The sequence below is a fragment of the Myotis nattereri genome (assembly GCF_964212035.1).
Source record: "Myotis nattereri genome assembly, chromosome: 2".
Classification (NCBI taxonomy): domain Eukaryota; kingdom Metazoa; phylum Chordata; class Mammalia; order Chiroptera; family Vespertilionidae; genus Myotis; species Myotis nattereri.
Genome location: NC_138076.1, coordinates 82881445 through 82901000, shown reverse-complemented (window position 1 = coordinate 82901000; position 19556 = coordinate 82881445). Strand labels below are relative to the sequence as shown.

Below are 19556 nucleotides of genomic sequence, written 5' to 3'. Positions count from 1 at the left end.
ATCCGGGAAGGATCTGAAGCGCGCGCGGGGAAAGTGCGCGGTAAGACCAGGCTATGAACCAACAAACGAAGACCTAGTAGGAACCTGTGAAGAGTCCCACCGTCACCTGCCCGAACCCGCCGCATCCCCTGCACTCCGGGCGCCACGGGGTCGCGGGGCATCGCGGGGAGGGGGGAGGAGGCCGGTGAAGCCAGGCGCACGGGTGACGGCGAGGCGAGGCGCGGGAGTCGAGGGCCCGCAGCCCAGGGCGGCCGGCCCGGCCCAGGCTCCCCGCGCGGCTCCGCGGTCCCTCCCGGCGGCCTGGCGGCTTCCCCGCCCCCGCGGCCCGGGCCGGAGCCCGGAGAGCCCGCGGCGCCGGGGGAAGGAGTTTCCGGCGGACTCGGCGCGGTGAGCTTCCTGTCCCCCTGCCGCGCCGGCCCACGCTGCCGCTCGGGACGCGGTTCGCCCGGAGCCCCAAACCTTCGCCGGCGACACCCCGGCCCCATGCAGTCCCGGCTCCTGCTGCTCGGGACGCCCGGCAGCCCCGGCGGCGCGGCCGCTCGGCGCGTGCGGCTGCTCCTGCGGCAGGTGGTGCGCGGCCGGCCGGGCGGCGACGGGCGTCCGGAGGTCAGACTGCTGCACGCCGGGGCGGGGGCCGACACAGGTAACCCGGGCGCCCCGCGCGCCCCCGCCTCGCCCTGCCCGCGGCCGGGAGGGAGCGCGGCGCTCACTGCGGTGTGCGCGGGGGAGGCGGCTCGCTCCTGGCCGCGTCCAGGAGCCCGAGGGTCTGCACTAGGGTTTGGACGCCTTGGAACAGTGCTTTCTCCCCCGCACTGCTGCTTTCGCCCCGCTCCCCCCACCCCCACCCCCACCCCGATTCCGGCTTGATGACTCGATCGCAGTTCACGCAGAGGTTAAAGCAGCAGCCCTCCGAGGTGGTTGAAAGCCAAACTTGACCTTGCTCTCCGATCTCAAGGGCCTGGAAGCCGATTTGTCCCATGCTCCAGCCAGGGCTGGTGGGACATTGTCGCTAAAGACCGTCGTTCGCGGTGTTTTAAATGTATCCATGAGCCTTCCCAAGCTTTGCAGGAGTTTCCTTTCTCACAGGTTCACCTTCTCTTAGAGCTGAACATTACAACTCTAGTTACCCCCCCCCCCCCGCCCCCACGCGGCAATTGAGGTCACTGAGACAGGGGACAGTGGGTTGCCGGAGATCACACAGCTAACTGGGGACTGCACTGGACTCGCACGCTCTGATTTCTAAGCTCAGCATTTTTGTGTGTGTGTGTGTGTGTGTGTGTGTGTGTCCATCTGAACTTTTTTTTAAGGATCTCTCGCGTGTTGAAGTTAGAGCATTTGTTCTGGTTAAAGGAAGGCAAGTATGTATATTGTTACTGCTCTGGATTGGAAAGTGATTCTAGGCAAGGTTTTGTCAGTTATTGTGGTTCAGAATAATGGAGGTTTCCACTATGAAATTGTAGGTTTTATTGTTCCTCTTGCTTTCCTAGTTTTCCGAGCCCCAAATAATTCTCCTTGCTAGGAAATGAGGGCGTTTAAGTCCCATAATTTCATTCATTCATTCATTCACTGAACGAAAATTTTTTTTTCTGTTATGTCACATTTCGCCCCTTATCAATTATTATGACTTCTAGAGTATTTGTTTATTCCTTTATTTTTTTTTTTAATCCCTTGAGTTTCTTTTTGTTTGTTGCTCCTTTGTCTTCGAAGGCAAAGGTCAAGGGTAGGAGTGTAGCATAATCTGCAACTTGGGTTTGGAGTTAGTGTGGGTTGCAGTCCATTTCTGCACTGTTTAGATATGGAGATTTGAGGTAGGTTACATAATTTTGTGACCCAGTTTTCTTAATTATAAAATGAGGATAAGGAGAGTATATCTGATAGGTTTGTTGTGAGGATTTAATTAGTTAATAGAATCCTTGGCACATATTAATATTCAATAAAGTAAGCTTCTTTATTATTCTTAGTATACGTATTTTAAGCTTGAGAGCTATTCTGTGTGAGAGTTCTTGTTTGAGAGTTATTCTGTTTCCTGGGCATAAGAAGAACGGAACCAGTTCCTTGTAGGTTGAGAACTATCAGAAGTATCCGGGTATGCAGACAGAACCGAGTTAATTCATGTGAACTTTCTAAAAAAGAAAAAAATGTTCTTTGTATAGAATAATTCATGTTGGTTATAAAAACGTTAGAAATCCATGTGGGTGTGAATTTTTACAGTCTGTATTTATATAGGTATTGGTGATTACTTGTAAATGTCCTCAGAATTTGTGTTATGTCTGCAAATCAATGTATAAGCTTTGCTTCAAATGTGAGAGACACGGACACATTACAGACAACATATTAACGTAAATTCAGTCTTTGACTCTGGCATATCCATGAGGACTAGGTATGAGGACTATGGATAAATGCAGCTGGGAACTCACCGGAAATCTGGGCTCAAGTAAGGACAGCTCTGACCCAGGTAAACAGGAGGCAAGCTCTTGGCTACCTTGGGCCATGATGATGGCCATCAGGGTTGGAGTACCCATTTTTAAATCAGAAGTCATACATAGGAAAATGTAACACCACACAAAGCAGTGTGCCTTAATGCACTGCAATTCAGGTTGGAAAATGCTCTCAGGAGCACTCACAATGTGAACAGTAATTCTTACCTCCTCTCTGCATAGAATTGACTCTGCTTTCTAATATGTAGTTTGGAAAAAGAGCAACAAGGTACATAAAACAATAAATGCAAGTTATATGCTGTTCTTATTTTGTCTGTACTGTATGCCTGTCTTACTTATCAACACTTTGTATCTCATAAGCATTCAGTGACTTACTATGTTAAAGTTCATACAGAGAAGGAGCTGGAGAGGCTGGACTTGCCTTGTTGGCTTTCAAGATAGGAGCTTTACAAAGCCTGGCGAGCAGAAGGAAGAGGGGGTCATTTATGTTAAGAAAAAAAAAAAAATCCCCAAGCCCAAAGTTTTTTATCCCTGCCTATCAGATAGTCTTAGTATCCATAATTTTTAAATTCTTTGTATTTCTTTACTTCATAGTAGTATTGTATTTTGGTTTTAGGAACAAAGAGGTTAACAAGGAGGTTAGCTACTACAAAGAGTTTTCAATACAAATTATTGTAGTGTTTTCACAGATGGAGCCTAGCAAGTTGTTTCAGTAGGACTCTGATGCTGAATACGTTCAGATATACTATAGATCAAAATCAAACGATAAACTTGGAAACGTGACTTTATAAATCCATCGTGACATATATAGTGCTGTCCTTTAACACCATCACTATTATAGGAATTCACTGTTTTATCTTTATGATTTTTGTGTATGAAGTAATTTTTTAATAAAAATATTTACTTTTTAAAAAAGAAATCTATGTTCATTGTAGAAGACCAAAAAATACAGACAAATACCCTAAAACATAATGCTCCTAAACAGACTCATAACTGTCAATTTTTTGGTGTTAATCCTATCAGATTTTATAATATTTATTTTTTTATACAAATACATATTTCTTTTTTTAAATTGGGGATCATGTGTGTTTTATAATTCTCACTTAGCCTATTACAAACATATTAACAGTGATAAATATTATTATACATGATTTTTTATACCAATTTTCCATTCTTGGATATTCAGGTTGTCTATTTTTAAATATATAAAAAATGCAATAAATATCTGACTATAAGCATTTTTGTGATTTTTAAGATTATATTCTTGGGGTAAAATAGAACCGATGATTTTGGGGTTGGGAAATACAGAACTGGGGCTTCAACTGAGAAATATGGTATTAAGGGAAAAACTATATTATGGCTCAGGTCTTAGCACTAGGTTAACTTTGGGAAATTATTAACTACTTTGAACCTGCAGCAGGCTAGTTTGACCCTGAGAACATTGTGATCCTATTGCGTATTAAAGAATTTAGCAATACAATTCCAGAACAATTATAACTTAGTAAATCGTTGGGAAGACCTATATTAGAAACATGCAGACTAATCTGAAAATTGCTGATATGTTTGGTTTTCTCTCAGTCTAAGTTTTGTATTTTAAAAAAGGTGACAGTCAACCACGGGTGATTCCCCTCCCCCTGGGAACATTCTGCAGTATCTGAAGACATTTCTAGTTGTCATACCCGGGATAAAGAGGGTGTTAGTGGGTAAAGGCCAGGGATGCCGCTAAACATTTTATAATGCACAGGACAGCGCTCACAGTTATCCTGCCCCGTGTGTCAGTAGTGCTGCTGTTGAGAAACCCTGATCCAAAGCAACTTGTTTGTCAGAGCTGCAAGTCACTGAATTGTGAGCTCATTTGTTAGTTTTGAATATCCTAAAGAATGTATATTCTGTAATTTATAATTTTGAGTGGATTGAGAGCATTAAAAGCACATTTTAGATGGGCTTCCACAGATGTATCTGAGATATATAACTGAGAAAAGAGTTTTTGAGACTGGTAAAGATCTTAACACTATAACAACTTTAAAATATCTGAGGAAAATATACAGATTTCTCATGGGTTAGCTAAAAATGAAATAAAAACTATCATAAAAATAATTTAAGAATTATTAGGCACAAACAATATTCAATAAAATTCTGACAGTGCTATATACTGAAAAATTTGTTATTGATTAAACATTGAAAGAATAAAATCATTTTGGTATTCAACCCATGTTGATGGCCACAAAGGAAAACAGAGTTTTAGATGAAATACTCGGTAAAATTCTATATGGACAAAAAGTTATTCACTCTAAAATAATGCTTTAATAAAATATACTGTATAAAAATTGGCAATGGAATCTTTTGGCTTAATTTTTTTCTGAAAGCTAATTACTTGATGACAATTTATAAATGTTAATATTATTCTGCTTACAATGTTTGTTTTCAGAATATCCACAGGGACAAAATGTCCTATATTGCTCTTTGAGCATTTATCTTCTTTGTAAAATAGGAATAGTTACGTTTGCTTTGCCTACCTTTACCTTATAAAAAACTAGAGGCCCAGTGCACGAAATTCGCACACTCACTCGGGGGAGGCGGGGGAGGTCCCTCAGCCCGGATTGCAAGAGGGAGCAGGCCAGGCCAAGGGACACCACCTGTACACTATCGGGGCCGGGGAGGGATGCAGGAGGTTGACCAGCCAGGGAGGGACCACGGGAGGGCTCCAGGGCGTGTCTGGCCCGTCTCAGTCGTGATTGGCCGGACTCCAGCAGCAAGCTAACCTACCAGTAGGAGTGTCTGCCCCCTGGTGGTCAGTGCATGTCATAGAAACTGGTCGACCGGTCGACTGTCTGCCCCCTGGTGGTCAGTGCACGTCATAGCAAGTGGTTGAGCGGTCTTAGCATATTGTTAGCATATTACACTTTGATTGCTTGAATGGCCGACCAGACAACCAGACACTTAGCATATTAGGCTTTTATTATATAGGATGTTTAGCTAGCAATCATTTGCTTTTAAGTGACAGATATGTGCATAGAAAAATGCATTGATTGGTTCACAAAGGTGGGGAGGTCCAGTGGCTTCAGGCCAGGCTAGATGCAGGTTGTTCAAATAGCTTTAGGGCTTGGGCTCTCTCTGCTTTCCCCATGGTCTTCCTACTTTCCATTCTCCATTTATTAGATCTACCATTTTTGTTCTGCTCGTTTAAATGTCTGGCAGGCTTTTTTCAAGTGGTAGCAGTGATAGCCTTTCGGAGCAAGGCTTTCATTGTCCTTACAATTCACAGTGTCAGAAGAAGAGAGAACATTTTTTCCTGTGAGCTCTGACAGAAATCCTGGAGAGAACTTTTATGGGCCACGTTCATGTGCCCATCTCTAAAATACAGTGGCCTGAGGGTGGAATGTTCTTGTGCAGGGTACTTACTTTTGGAGTTTTAGATTTAGGAATAAAGGTTGGGATGAGTGGTATAAACTCTACTCAAACCAAATGGGATGGGTTCTCCACTGGAGGAAGGGATTCTGTCAAAAGAAAGGGGAAAGAGCTCTGGCCGGTTTTGCTAAGTGGTTAGAGCACCAGGCTGAGGACCAAATGGGTCCAGGTTTGGTTTTCGGTCAAGGGTGTGCAGGCCTGATCCCAGCCTGGGTCCAGGTGTGTTCAGGAAGTAACTGATCTGTCTCTTACACATCTATCTTCTCTCCTCCCCCCCTCTTCCTCCTCCTCCTCCTCCTCCTCCTCCTCCTCTTCTTCCTCCTCCTCCTCCCTGCCTTCCACACTCTCTAAAAATCAATGGGGGAAAAATTCCTTGGGTGAAGATTAATTTTAAAAAAATTAAAAAAAGAGAAAGAAAGAGGAAAGAATATCAGGTATGTAAAACAAAACAGTTGTTCATTAAAATTACCTAAAAATCAAGTGAATAATGTCTAAATGGGCTTGGTTAAGATTAAGTGTTACGTAAAAGGTACTATTAATTATCTTACATATAGAAATTTTTCTATAAACCTTTAGATAAATCCCCTTAAATTAGGATTATTGTATGTGATAAAATCAAGCCTTGTTATTTTAAATGTGGCCTTTAATTTCATTTGGAAGGTTTTATCTTTTGGATTCTTTTCAGGTTTTTTTTTTTTTTTTTTTAAGTAAGTCTTCACCCAAGGAGTGAGGATATTTTTTCCATTGAATTTTTTTTTAGAGAGAGTGGAAGGGGAGTGGTGTTGTGGGGGATAGAGAGAGAGAGAGAAACATCGATATGAGATAGACACATTGATGGGTTGCTTCTCACATGCACCCACACCCAGGGCGGGGATCAGACTTGCAACCCAGGTATGTGCCCTTGACTGAAATCAATCAAGACCTTCTGGTGCACAGGCTGACGTTGTAACCACTGAGATATGCCAGCCAGGGCTGGATTCTCTTCAGGGTTTTTAATTCTCAAGTACATATGCTTCATGCCTGAGTAAAATATATAATTTAATTATTGGTAGTAGTGTTTATGTGACAGTTTGTATACTGTACAGCAAGCATGTCAAACTCAAAGGCTAACATGAGCCAAATAAACAAGGTTTAAGTTGATATGGGCCGCTAAAAAACCAAAATCTTCAATTTTCATAGAAATATAGGTTTATTTTGATAGAGACATGCTGAATACAAAGGGCTGAAGTAAATGAGTAATCATTAACATAAAATAATAGAGCATTTTAATAAAAATTAGTATTTCTAATTGCACATTAACTTACTAGACACTGAATGACTGCACAAATTAGTAAGCGTAACGGAAATGAACCTATTTTTCTTGTTCTCCGAAAGCAAAATATTTCCTGTTGTGTACACCAAACAAGTCAGGCCAAGACTAATGACGTGGCAATCAGCTGCTAAAATATTCGCTGTTAGTATTAGTGGAGAGAAATGGTGCGCCTGAGCGTAGGGCACATAAGGGAAATGGATGCAACACGATTATAGTAATCAGTCATTAGCGAACGTTGTAGATTGTTAATAATAACTAGAGGCCCGGTGCACGAAATTCGTGCATGGGCGGGGGGTCTCTCAGGCCAGCCTGCACCCTCTCCAATAGGGGACCCCTCGGGGGATGTCCGACTGCCTCTCGCAATCCGGGACTGCTGGCTCCTAACCACTCACCTGTCTCCCTGCTGATTGCCCATAACCCCTCTGCCTGCCTGCCTGATCGCCACTAACTGCTCCCCTGCCAGCCTGATCGCCCCTAACTGCTCCCCTGCTGGCCTGATCACCCCTAACCACCTCTGCCTCACCCTGCACTTGCGACCCAGGATTCCCTCCTCGGGCTGGTTGCAGGCACCCAGACCCAGGCTTCCCTCCCTCTGGCCGGCCGCAGGCACGCAGGACCTGGGCCGGCTTCGCCTGGGATGGCCACAGCCTCAAGAGACCGTGGGCGGGCGGCTTTGCCTGGGCTGCAGCCACAGGTGCCCAGGACCATGGGGCGGGCAGCTTGTCTGTCTCCTGGGCCACGGCCACAGGCGCTAGCGCCTGGGACTGCAAGGCGGCCAGCTTGTCCCTCTCCCAGGCCGCAGGTGCAGTTGCTGGCTCCCAGGACCGTGGGACGGGCAGATTGTCCCTCTCCTGGGCTGCAGGCGCAGCCCCAGCTGCTGGCACCCAGGACTGCGGAGTGGGCGGCTTGTCCCTCTCTTGGGCCCGGCTGCAGGCGCAGCCGCTGGCACCCGGGACTGTGGGGTGGGCAGCTTGTCCCTCTCCTGGGCCACAGCCTGGCTGGTCCCCATTCCTCTATCCCAAGTGTTGAGTGTCTGAGCTGTTATGGTATGATGGCGTGAGGGTGTGATGTCCATTTGCATATTAGCTCTTTATTTTATAGGATTATGTATAACAATATTGTAAAAATTAAGTTACAAAATTTTTGTTTATTATTATTTTTTATGTCTGTTTATATATTTTATTCTTTTAATATTTCAAGAAAAACGATCTTAATATAATAATGTTACATGCAATAAACCTTAATATCTCAAGAGAAACGATTTTAAATATAATGTTACATGCAATAAACACCAATTATTTAAGAAAAACAATCTTAAATATAATATTAAATGCAATAAACATTAATATTTCAAGAAAAAAAAGGATTTTAAGTATAATAATATTACCAAAACTATACTAACATAGTATGACATCACAAAAGTTGTAGGAAATATTAAAAATCTGCAAATAACTGGATTACTTCTATTATATTCTAAAATAGTTTTTTACTCTGGCTCTATTTTTGTTCATTAGTGTATGTTGTTCATTATATTCCACATATCAGTGAGATCATGTGATATTTATCTTTCTCCGACTGGCTTATTTCGCTTAGCATAATGCTCTCCAATTTCTTCCATGCTGTTAAAAATGGTAAAAGTTCCTTTTTTATAGCAGCATAGTATTCCATTGTGTAGATGTACCACAGTCTATTAATCCATTCATCTGCTGATGGGCACTTAGGCTGTTTCCAAATCTTCGCTATTGTAAATTGTGCTGCTATGAACATAGGGGTGCATATATCCTTTCTGATTCGTGTTCCTGATTTCGTGGGATATATTCCTAGAAGTGGGATTACTGGGTCAAATGGAAGTTCTATTTTTAATTTTTTTGAGAAAATGCCATACTGTTTTCCATAGTGACTGTACCAGTCTGCATTCCCACCAGCAGTGCACCAGGGTTCCTTTTTCTCTGCAATGTCTCCAGCACTTGTCGTTTGTGGATTTGTTGATAATAGTCATTCTAACAGGTGTGAGATGGTACCTCATTGTCATTTTGATTTGTATCTCTTGGATGATTAGTGACTTTGAGCATGTTTTCATATGTCTCTGGGCCTTCTGTATGTCCACTTTCGAAAAGTGTCTATTTAGGTCCTTTGCCTGTTTTTTCATTGGATTGTTTATCTTCCTTTTTTAAAGTTATGTGAGTTCCCTATAAATTTTGGAGATTAAACGTGTATCAGAGATGACATTGGCAAATATTTCTTCCATGCAGTGGACTTTCTTGTTTTGATGATGGTTTCTTTTGCTGTACAGAAGGTTTTTATTTTGATGGAATCCTATTTGTTTATTTTCTCCTTAGTTTCCGTTGCCCTACAAACTGTACCGGTGAAGATATTTCTACAACACATGTCTGATATTTTGCTGCCTATGGATTCTTCTAAGATTTTTATGGTTTCCCATTTAACTTCTTTATCCATTTTGAGTTTGTTTTTGTATGGTGTAAGTTGGTGGTCTAGTTTCATTTTTTTGCAGGCATCGGTCCAATTTTCCCAGCACCATTTATTGAAGAGACTATCTTGTCTCTGTCAAATATTAATCGAGCATAATGGCTTGGGTTGATTTCTGGGTTCTCTGTTCTGCTCCATTGGTCTATATGTCTGTTCTTGTGCCAATACCAGGCAGTTTTGAGAACAGTGGCTTTTTAATATAGCGTGATATCTGGTATTGTGATCCCTCCAACTTTGTTCTTTATTCTCAGGACTGCTGCAGCTATTCGGGGTCTTTTTTTATTCCAGATGAATTTTTGGAGAGTTTATTCTAGGTCTGTGAAATATACCGTTGATATATTAATGGGGATTGCATTAAATCTATAGCTTGCTTTGGGTAGTATGGACATTTTAATGATGTTGATTCTACCAATCCATGAACATGGTATGTTCTTCCATTTGTTTGTCTTCCTCTATCTCTTTTTTTCTATGTCCTGTAGTTTTCCGAGTATAGGTCTTTTATCTCCTTAGTTAAGTTTATTCCTAGGTATCTTAATTTTTTTGTTGCAATGGTATATGGGTTTGTTTTTTTTAGTTTCTCTTTCTGTGAGTTCATTATTGGTGTATACCAAAGCCATAGATTTCTGGGTGTTAATTTTGTATCCTGCTACATTGCTGAATTCATTTATTAAGTCTAGTAGTTTTTTGATGGGGTCTTTAGGGTTTTCTATGTACAATGTCATGTCATCTGCAAATAATGACAGTTTTACTTCTTTTCCAATTTGGATGCCTTTTGTTTCTTCTTCTTTTCTGATCACTTTCAGCACTATGTTGAACAGTAGTGGTGAAGTGGGCATCCCTGTCTTGTTCCTGTTCTTAGGGGAAATGTTTTTAATTTTTGCCCATTGAGTATGATGTTGGCTGTAGGTATGTCATATATGGCCTTTATCATATTGAGATATGCTCCCTCTATTCCACCTTTGCTGAGAGTTTTCATCAAAAATGGATGTTGGATTTTTTCAAATGCTTTCTCTGTGTCAATTGTTCTGATCATGTGATTTTTGTCTTTCAGTTTGTTTATGTGATGTATCATGTTTATTGATTTGCGAATATTGTACCAGCCTTGCATCGCTGGAATAAATCCTACTTGATTATGGTGTATGATCTTTTTAATATATTGCTAGTTGCAATTTGCTAATATTTTGTTGAGGATTTTAGCATATATGTTCATCCGGGATATTGGCCTGTAATTCTCTTTCTTTGTAGAGTCTTTATCTGGTTTTGGAATTAAGATAATGCTGGCCCCATAAAAAGAGTTTGGAAGTGTTCCTTTCTCTTGGATTTTCTGAAATAGTTTGAGGAGTATAGGTATTTGAATATTTGGAAAAAAAACCCTGTGAAACCATCTGGACTTGGTCTTTTGTTTGGTGGGAGTTTTTTTTATTACTTATTCTATTTCATCGGTTGTTATTGGCCTATTCAGTTTTTTTTTTATTCTTCCTCCTTCAGTTTTGGGAGGTTGTATTTTTCTAGGAATTTGTCTACTTCATCCACATTGTCCAGCTTGTTGGCATATAGTTGTTCATAGTATTTTCTTACGATCCTTGGTTTTCCTGTGATGTCAGTGGTTACTTGTCCACTTTTGTGTCTGATTTTATTTATTTGTGTCCTCTCCCTTTGTTTCTTGATGAATCTGGCTAATGGTTTATCAATTTTGTTTATCCTTTCAAAGAACCAGTGCTTGGTTTCATTGATTTTTTTTTTGTATTGTTTTTTTAGTCTCAATGTTATTTATTTTCGCTCTAATCTTTATTATGTCCTTCCTTCTACTTACTCTAGGATTTGCTTGTTGTTCTCTTTCTAGTTCTTTAAGTTGTAGGGTTAAATAATTTATTGCTGATTTTTCTTGTTTCCCTAGGTATGCCTGTAGTGCTATGAACTTCCCTCTCAGGACTACTTTTGCTGTGTCTCAGAGATTTTGGGTTGTTGTGTGTTCGTTTTCATTTCTTTCCTGGAAGTTTTTTTATTTCTTTCTTGATCTCATTAATAACCCATTCATCTATCCCAGGGATGGGCAAACCTTTTGACTCGAGGGCCCACAATGGGTTCTTAAACTGGACCGGAGGGCCGGAACAAAAGCATGGATGGAGTGTTTGTGTGAACTAATATAAATTCAAAGTGAACATCATTACATAAAAGGGTACGGTCTTTTTTTTTTTTTTAGTTTTATTCATTTCAAACGGGCCGGATCCGGCCCGCGGGCCGTGGTTTGCCCACGGCTGATCTATCCTATCTAATAAAAGAGAAACATGGTAATTAGCCGTACCTCCGCTACCCTTCCCATTGGCTAATCAGGGCAATATGCAAATTAACTGCCAGCCAAGATGGCGGCCGGCAGCCAGGCAGCTGGAAGCGAACATGAGGCATGCTTGCTTCAGTGACAGAGGACTCCAACGTTCCCCGCCTGCCGCTGCCAGCCTCTGAGCTGCAACTCTAAGCAACTATGTTATAAATATAGAAGCTAAACAAAACCCCAGAAACCTGCTTCAGTAGCCGGGCTTCAGCCAGCAGGATCGCAACATTGTTTCAAATACAGAAGGTAAACAAAGGCCAGAAACCTGCTTTCAGGAGCAGAGGCCTAAGAGCTGGAGCCTCAAAGCTAAAGCTGGCCCAGAATTAAAAAAAAAAAGAACAAAAGGAGCGGTTGGGAGCTTCAGTCACCTGCCAGCCTGAAAACAGCCCTCAGCCCCTCACCCAGACTGGCCAGGCACCCCAGTGGGGACCCCCACCCTGAAGGGTGTGTGACCAGCTGCAAACAGCCATCATCTCCTCATCCAGGCTGGCCAGGCACCCCAGTGGGGACCCCCACCGTGATCCAGGACACCCTTCAGGGCAAACCAGCCGGCCCCCACCCATGCACCAGGCCTCTATCCTATATAGAAAAAGGGTAATATGCCTCCCAGCACCAGGATCAGCGGAGCCACGAGGCCTCCGGGCACCGGGATCAGCGTGACAGGGGGCAGCGCCCAAACCCCCTGATCATCCTGCAGCTCTGTGTGTGACAGGGGGTGGGGCCACAACCTCCCTATCTGCCCTGCTCTGTTCGTGTCACGGGAAGGCGCCCCAACCCCCTGATCAGCCCTGTTCTGTGCCTGATAGGGGGGAGCTCCCCAACCCCCCGATTGCCCTGTGGCTCTGTGTGTGACAGGCTGCGGTGCCCCAACCCCCTGATCAGCCCTGCTCTGTGTGTGACAGGGTGCAGCGCCCCAACCTCCTGATCGGCCCTGCTCTGTGTGTGACAGGGTGCGGTGCCCCAACCCCAACCCCCACGGAACCTGCTCTGTGTGTGACCGGGTAGAGCCATAACCTCCCCATCGGCCCTGCCCTGAGTGTGACAGGGTGCGGCACCCTAAACCCTTGATGGGCCCTGCTCTGTGTGTGACAAGGGGCGGTGCCCCAACTCCCCTATCGGCCCTACTCTGTGAGTGACGGGGGGAGCTCACCAACCCCCTGATCGGCCCTGCTCTGTGCGTGACAGGAGGGAGCTCCCCAACCCCCTGATGGGCCCTGCTCTGTGCGTGACAGGGTATGGAGCCCCAACCCCCCTGATGGGCCCTGCTTTGTGAGTGACGGGGTAGCGCCCCAACCCCCTGATTGGCCCTGCTCTGTGCGTGAGAGGGCGTGGCGCCGCAACCTGCCCATTGACCCTGTCTTGAGTGTGACTGGGGGCGGTGCCCCAACCCCCCAATCAGCCCTACCCTGAGCGTGACTGAGGGTGGCATCGCAACCTCCCAATCTGCCCTGCTCTGTGCATGACAGGGGCGGCGCCCCAACTCCCCAATCAGCCCTGCTCTGAGCCCGTCCAGGGGCTGCACCTAGGGATTGGGCCTGCCCTCTGCCAACCGGGAGCAGGCCTAAGCCAGCAGGGCGTTATGTCCCGAGGGGTCCCAGACTGCGAGAGGGCATAGGCCGGGCTGAGAGACCCGCCCTTCCCCCCGAGTGCACAAATTTTTGTGCACCGGGCCTCTAGTATATATATAAAAGCCTAAGTTACTGTTTGACCATTTGACTATTTTACCAGTAGCTAGGACACCCAGTGACCACCACGGGGCAGATGCTGAACACACGGGCATGGAAACATGGAACAGACTGATGAATCTCAGAGGGAAGGGGGCAGGAAGGAGGGTGGGAAGAGATTAACCAAAGATCTTATATGTATTGCAATCCCTGGATTGCAAGAGGGTGCAGGCCAGGCTGAGAGACCTCACCAGTGCACAAATCCGTGCACCAGGTGTTTAGTTGTTTAACCCTTTGTGTCGTTTGTCTACTCTCAGCCACCAAAGCTTTTTTACCTTTCCGGTCGTATGTCTGCTCTCAGCCACCACAGCAAGGAACCGTACGAATCTTAACTCTATTCATTCATGTATCAGTTCATAATTTCTCTGAAAGCTCTTAAGTGTCTAAGCGACCTTGTCACGAACCAAAACATTGCCCCGACAAATCGGAGATATCGAAACTCAATATAAACAAACGCGGTCGTTCCACACCCGCCATGCAAAACACCGTGGCGAGTCAGTCGCCTTTTGAGAGTGAAGAAATCGACAAGCTTCGGAGATACTTCGCAGAATTTCAAATAAAGCTTTACAAATTACGTTTAACTGTAATTAGGCATTCTCGCTTGTTAAGATATTTCAAAATAATACTCCAAAATGGCAAAAAGAAAGTTACCGAAAGAAGTGTACTGTGAATCTGAAAGTAATGATGAATACTTTTATTTTGGCACCTTGAATACTGACTGACGTAGAAAGTTATAACGTTTGTAGTGATTCTACTAGTAGTGACGTAGTTCCAAAAAAGAATTAATAAATCTTGTTTATCCTTCATAATCTTGCATGTTATGTATCACTGCTCTTTCAATGGAAATTAATTCCGACCAGTACAACACCCATGTCCAAATTTAATACGACCGCAAAGGGTTAATAACATGCTACGTAGCCTCTATGTGTTTGAATGTTTTTGGGTGTTTTATTGTAGTTGATTTCTAATTTCATTCCACTGTGATCTGAGAAGATGCTTGATATGATTTCAATCTTCTTGAACTTGTAGAAATTTGTTTTGTGTCCTAACATGTGGTCTACCTTTGAGAATGATCCATGTGCACTTGAGATGAATGTATACTCTGCTGTGTTGTGGTGAAATGTTTTATAAATGTCTATTAAGTCCATCTGAACCAGTGTGTCCTTTAGAGCCTATTTTTCCTTGTTTTTATCTGGAAGATCTGTTCAGTGAAATCAGAGGGGTGTTAATGTCCCCTACTATGATTGTATTGTTGTCAATCTCTCAAAGTCCTGTATAAGTTTTTTTTTTTTTTATATTTAGGTGCACCTATATTGGTTGCATATATGTTCGATCGATCCCTTTGTTGTCTCTTGTGATGGCCTTTATTTTAAAGTCTATTTTGTCGGATATGAGTATTGCTACTCCAACTTTTTTTCTTTTCCATTTGCATGGAAAATTTTTTCCCATCCCTTCACTCTCATCCTGTGTGTGTCTTTTGTTTTGAGGTGGGTCTCTTGTGGACAGCATATAGCTGGGTCATGTTTTTTTTTTTATCCATTCAGCTACCCTACACCTTTTGATTGGAGCATTTACATTTATAGTTATTATTGAGAGGTACTTATTTATAGCCATTTTAATTCTGTGTGGCTAGGTTTCTCGCCCTGTTTCTTTTTCTCAGCAATCCCTTACAGCAATCCCTTTAGCATTTCTTATAATGCTGGCTTGGTGGTGATGAACTCCTTTAGCCTTTTTTTGTCTGGGATGCTCTTTGTTTGACCGCCTATTTTGAATGATAGCCTTGCTGAATATAGTAATCTTGCTTTCCATTACCTTGAGTACTTCATGCCATTCCCTTTTGGCCTGTAGATTTTCTGATGAGAAATCAGGTGTCAGCCTTATGGAACTCCTTTGTAGGTAACAGTTTTCTTTTCTCTTGCTGCCTTTTGTATTTTTTTATTTTTATTTTCTTGTTGCCTTTAAGATTCTCTCTTTGTCTTTACTTTTTGGCATTTTAACACGTTAAGCATCCAGTCAGTCACTGGTGACTGATACTATAGTTTCCGTCCGGAAGACAAAACAGGCTGGGCACTTAACGTGTTAATTACGATGTGTCTGGGCATGGGTCTGTTTGGGTTCTTCTTGTTTGGGATTCTCTGTGCCTCCTGAACTTTTGTGACTTTTTTCTTTACCAGGTTAGGGAAGTTTTCTGCCATTATTTTTTCAAACATCTTCTCTCGTCCTTTCTTTCTGCCTCTTCTGGCACACCTGCTATTCTAATATTACATTTCACATCCCACAGCTCCCTTAAGCTGTCCTCCTGTTTTTTATTTGGTTTTTCTTTTTGATTCTCTGATTGAGTGATATTTTTAACCCTGTCTTCTAATTCACTGATTTGATCCTCAGCTTCCCCTAATCTGCTGTGTATTCCTTCCAATGCGTTCTTTATTTGTGTTATGTCATTCTTTATCTCAGAGTGTTCTTTTTTCATAGTTACTATGTCTTTTTTCATAGTGTTGAGCATTTTTACCATCATTACTCCGAACTCTTTTTCAGGTAACTTTCTTATCTCTGCTTCATTTATCTCTTCTTCTGGAGAATTCTCCAGTTCTTTCATTTGGGGGTTGTTTCTTTGTCTCCTCATTCTGGTTATCTTTTTGGGTTTGTGACTATGTTTTAGGTAGATTCTCCACACCTCTCAATTTCTAGTTCAGGACAGTGTTAAAGGCTGTTTCAGACTAATTGGATCAGGCAAAGCCTCTGGAGACTGCCTCTGAATACAGACTAATAGGATTCTGACTTGAATAGCCCCAGGCAATCATCCTCAGGTGTGGCAAGAGTTTTTTTTTTCAACAGGGTGGGGCAGTTGTTTCTCCCTGGAGGCTAATTGTTACTTTTAATCCCTTAAGTGGCCTCAGGGCAAGGTGTTTTCCAATAGGGTGTGTCAACTGTCTTCCCCCCAAGCAAGGCAAATGTGTAGGTGGGAAAGATGTCCTCTGCTGTGTGAGGGAATGACTCAGCCTAGGAAACTTGTGGTGTCTGCCTTCTGAGCTCTATCTCCTGAGTCCCCAGTCCTGGGTTCTGCTCTTACAGCTCCATCCCACTTCACCCTCCCTCTGCCTGAGCATAAGGTGGGTGTCTCCACAGGGAATTTTTATGCATTGGCCCTTCAGGAGGGTGTCCAAACTTTCAGTCGCCACTCCCTGGCAGATAGCACCCTGCTGCTTTTCACAGCACCCTGCTGCTTTTCACAGCACCCTGCTGCTTTTCACAGCTAGATATTATGTGGGTACCCTCCTCAGATTTGGTGCTCTCTGCTGGGGAGCCCAGCTTCGGGATTAGATCCCAGAGTTCTCAGTGGCACCCCCCCCCCCGCCCCCCCCAGCTGAGATAGCTCTCTGGGATTTCAGTTGCCGTCTGTGGGTGCCCAGCTAGTCTTTTTTCGCCACCGCCCCTCCTCCCAGTCTCTATGGGGTCTCCACCTTCGGTCCTTGGGTATCAAGGTTCTCTCCTGTGAGTTTTCTGTTGATTATTCAGGAAGCCTTTCTGTATTTCAGTTGTAATTCCAGTTTGTTCATGGGAGCATGTCTGTGCAGCATCCACCTACTCTGCTGCCATCTAAGTTGCCTGAAATTTTTATTAAAACGTTTCTTACATACTGTTATATCTGCTGGGCCACATGCGGCCCTCGGGCCCATCAGTTTGACATGCTTGCTGTACAGGGATTTAGTTAATCTGAGTTATGTGTGGTTGCTTTTTTGCGTTACTTGTAATAAATATAATTAAATGTTAAGCAGCATATTCTAGAAAAAAATTTTACCTTTTTATTAGCAATTTCTACTTTTATTATATTTTAGTTATTATAACAATTTCCATTTTGAGTATTTTATATTATTAAAATCTTAAAAAATATTATTTCACTTAATCAAAATAGTTTATTTGTAAAAAGGCATGCAGTATTTCCTCTGCCTATGTTATGCTAACTGTTGTTTTATAAGTATATTCATTTCTCTTTAGATGAATACTTATTTAACTGAATTTATGCGTAACTTTATATTTGTATAAAATGCTACTGTTTACAAAACAAAAAAATGAATTTTTAGTTTATTTAAACTTACAGTTGGCTTGACTTCTGAGCATATTGAAGATGGGCTGTTCATAGAAAATAATGAACCAGAGATAATTAAGAAAACAATTTAGTTTTAAACTATAATAATTTACTTATTTATTCATTTGCTAAACATTTATTTAATACCTGCTTGATCTGAGGTATTGTTTTTGTCCCAGAGGTGATTAAAATATAGGCCCTGCCCACAAGATGCTCTCATTTTGCCACATGAGTAAATTTGGAGAGTAGGAGTAAAATAATAGATCTCAGCCACATAGGTCATGAATTTTATTTTAATATTCTTTGTATGAATATATATATGTACTATATATATATATATACATATGTACTATATATATATACATATATATGTATATATATATAGTATATATATAGTTTGCTAAGTTCCTCATGAGTGTTTCCTTAAAACTTCAGTCAAGAAAAAACCCACAAAAAACAAACTTTTTTTCCCCACTTACCTCCTAAAAGGATTTTGCAAATATGTATCCCTTTGAACATTTTTAGGTTGATGTCTAAAAATGTTCCTGATAAGACTAAATACTTGCAGGGGATAATGTTTCCAGTGTGTTATAAATACTGACATTTAAAAGAACTGTTACAGTCCTTTTTAAAGTATATCTTTTAAATGGAATCAGAATATGCTAGTAATTTATTAGCTAGGATCTCTATTTTGAAAATAGATGAAAAGTTCTTTAACCGCCAGAAAATATACATTATTATTTTTATCTCCATGAATTTGTATTTAACTATGCTTCTCATAATTTTAACTTAACATATTTTTATTCTTGAAAGTTTTATCATACATTTCTGCGACAAAAAAATGTTTAAATGTTTCTATCGTTACAGTTATTAGAGCACATTGTTCACAAGAACATTAAAAGGTTCCAAATTTTCATAAAAACTAAAATTTTCTAGAAACATACCTGTTGATGACATGAGTGTTGAATCTTAATTATTGTGAAAAATTTTGATATAGTAATAACACTCAATTCTTTGCATACTTTCTGTTATAATAGTATGTTGATTTATTATAAAAAATGTTACTTTTAATGATCTATCAACTGACAACTTTATTTCAGTCTTTTTCAAATTTGTAGGTAACAAAGAATCAGAAACCACTTGACTTGGATCACTTATTGAATCACTACATTAGGGAGGTTCACTAAAAAGACTAGCAAAATGTACCAAATGGTTATGGTTACTTTCTCACCTAGAGGCTGTTGTTTAATCTAATGTCCACAGCAAATGCTGATAAAATTAAACCATTACTATAGAGGAGACATAATAATTGTAATATAGTATGAGAAATGTTATTATAGAAAATGAACCAGTTATTATACTAGCAGAAAGACGGGAATGGAGTGATCAATTCTTGTGGGAGGTGGAAATTGTGCAAAAAGAAAAGTTAGGGAAGGGTCAGTGGGGAGGTGAAGATATTTGAGGGATAGTTGTGTGAAAGGAAAGTGGTGTGAGAGATTTGAAGGGCCTTCTAGGCCAGTGATGGTGAACCTATGACGCGTGTCACAGGTGACACGCGAACTCATTTTTTTGGTTGATTTTTCTTTGTTAAATGGCATTTAAATATATAAAATAAATATCAAAAATATAAATCTTTGTTTTACTATGGTTGCAAATATCAAAAAATTTCTATATGTGACATGGCACCAGAGTTAAGTTAGGGTTTTTCAAAATGCTGACATGCCGAGCTCAAAAGGTTCACCATCACTGTTCTAGGCTGAGGAAATAA

At 41.9% G+C, this 19556-nt stretch overlaps 1 protein-coding gene across 1 annotated transcript in view; it reads left to right on the top strand.

Annotated features, from left to right (window-relative positions):
• The first annotated feature begins 381 nt into the window (after positions 1–381).
• Positions 382–19556, top strand: part of VWA8 (von Willebrand factor A domain containing 8) — a 392708-nt gene continuing 373533 nt past the window's right edge. The window contains exon 1 of the mRNA XM_081082746.1: positions 382–643. Within this exon, the coding sequence (XP_080938872.1) occupies positions 484–643 (160 nt within the window). The 5' untranslated portion in view covers positions 382–483. The remainder of the gene's footprint in view (positions 644–19556) is intronic.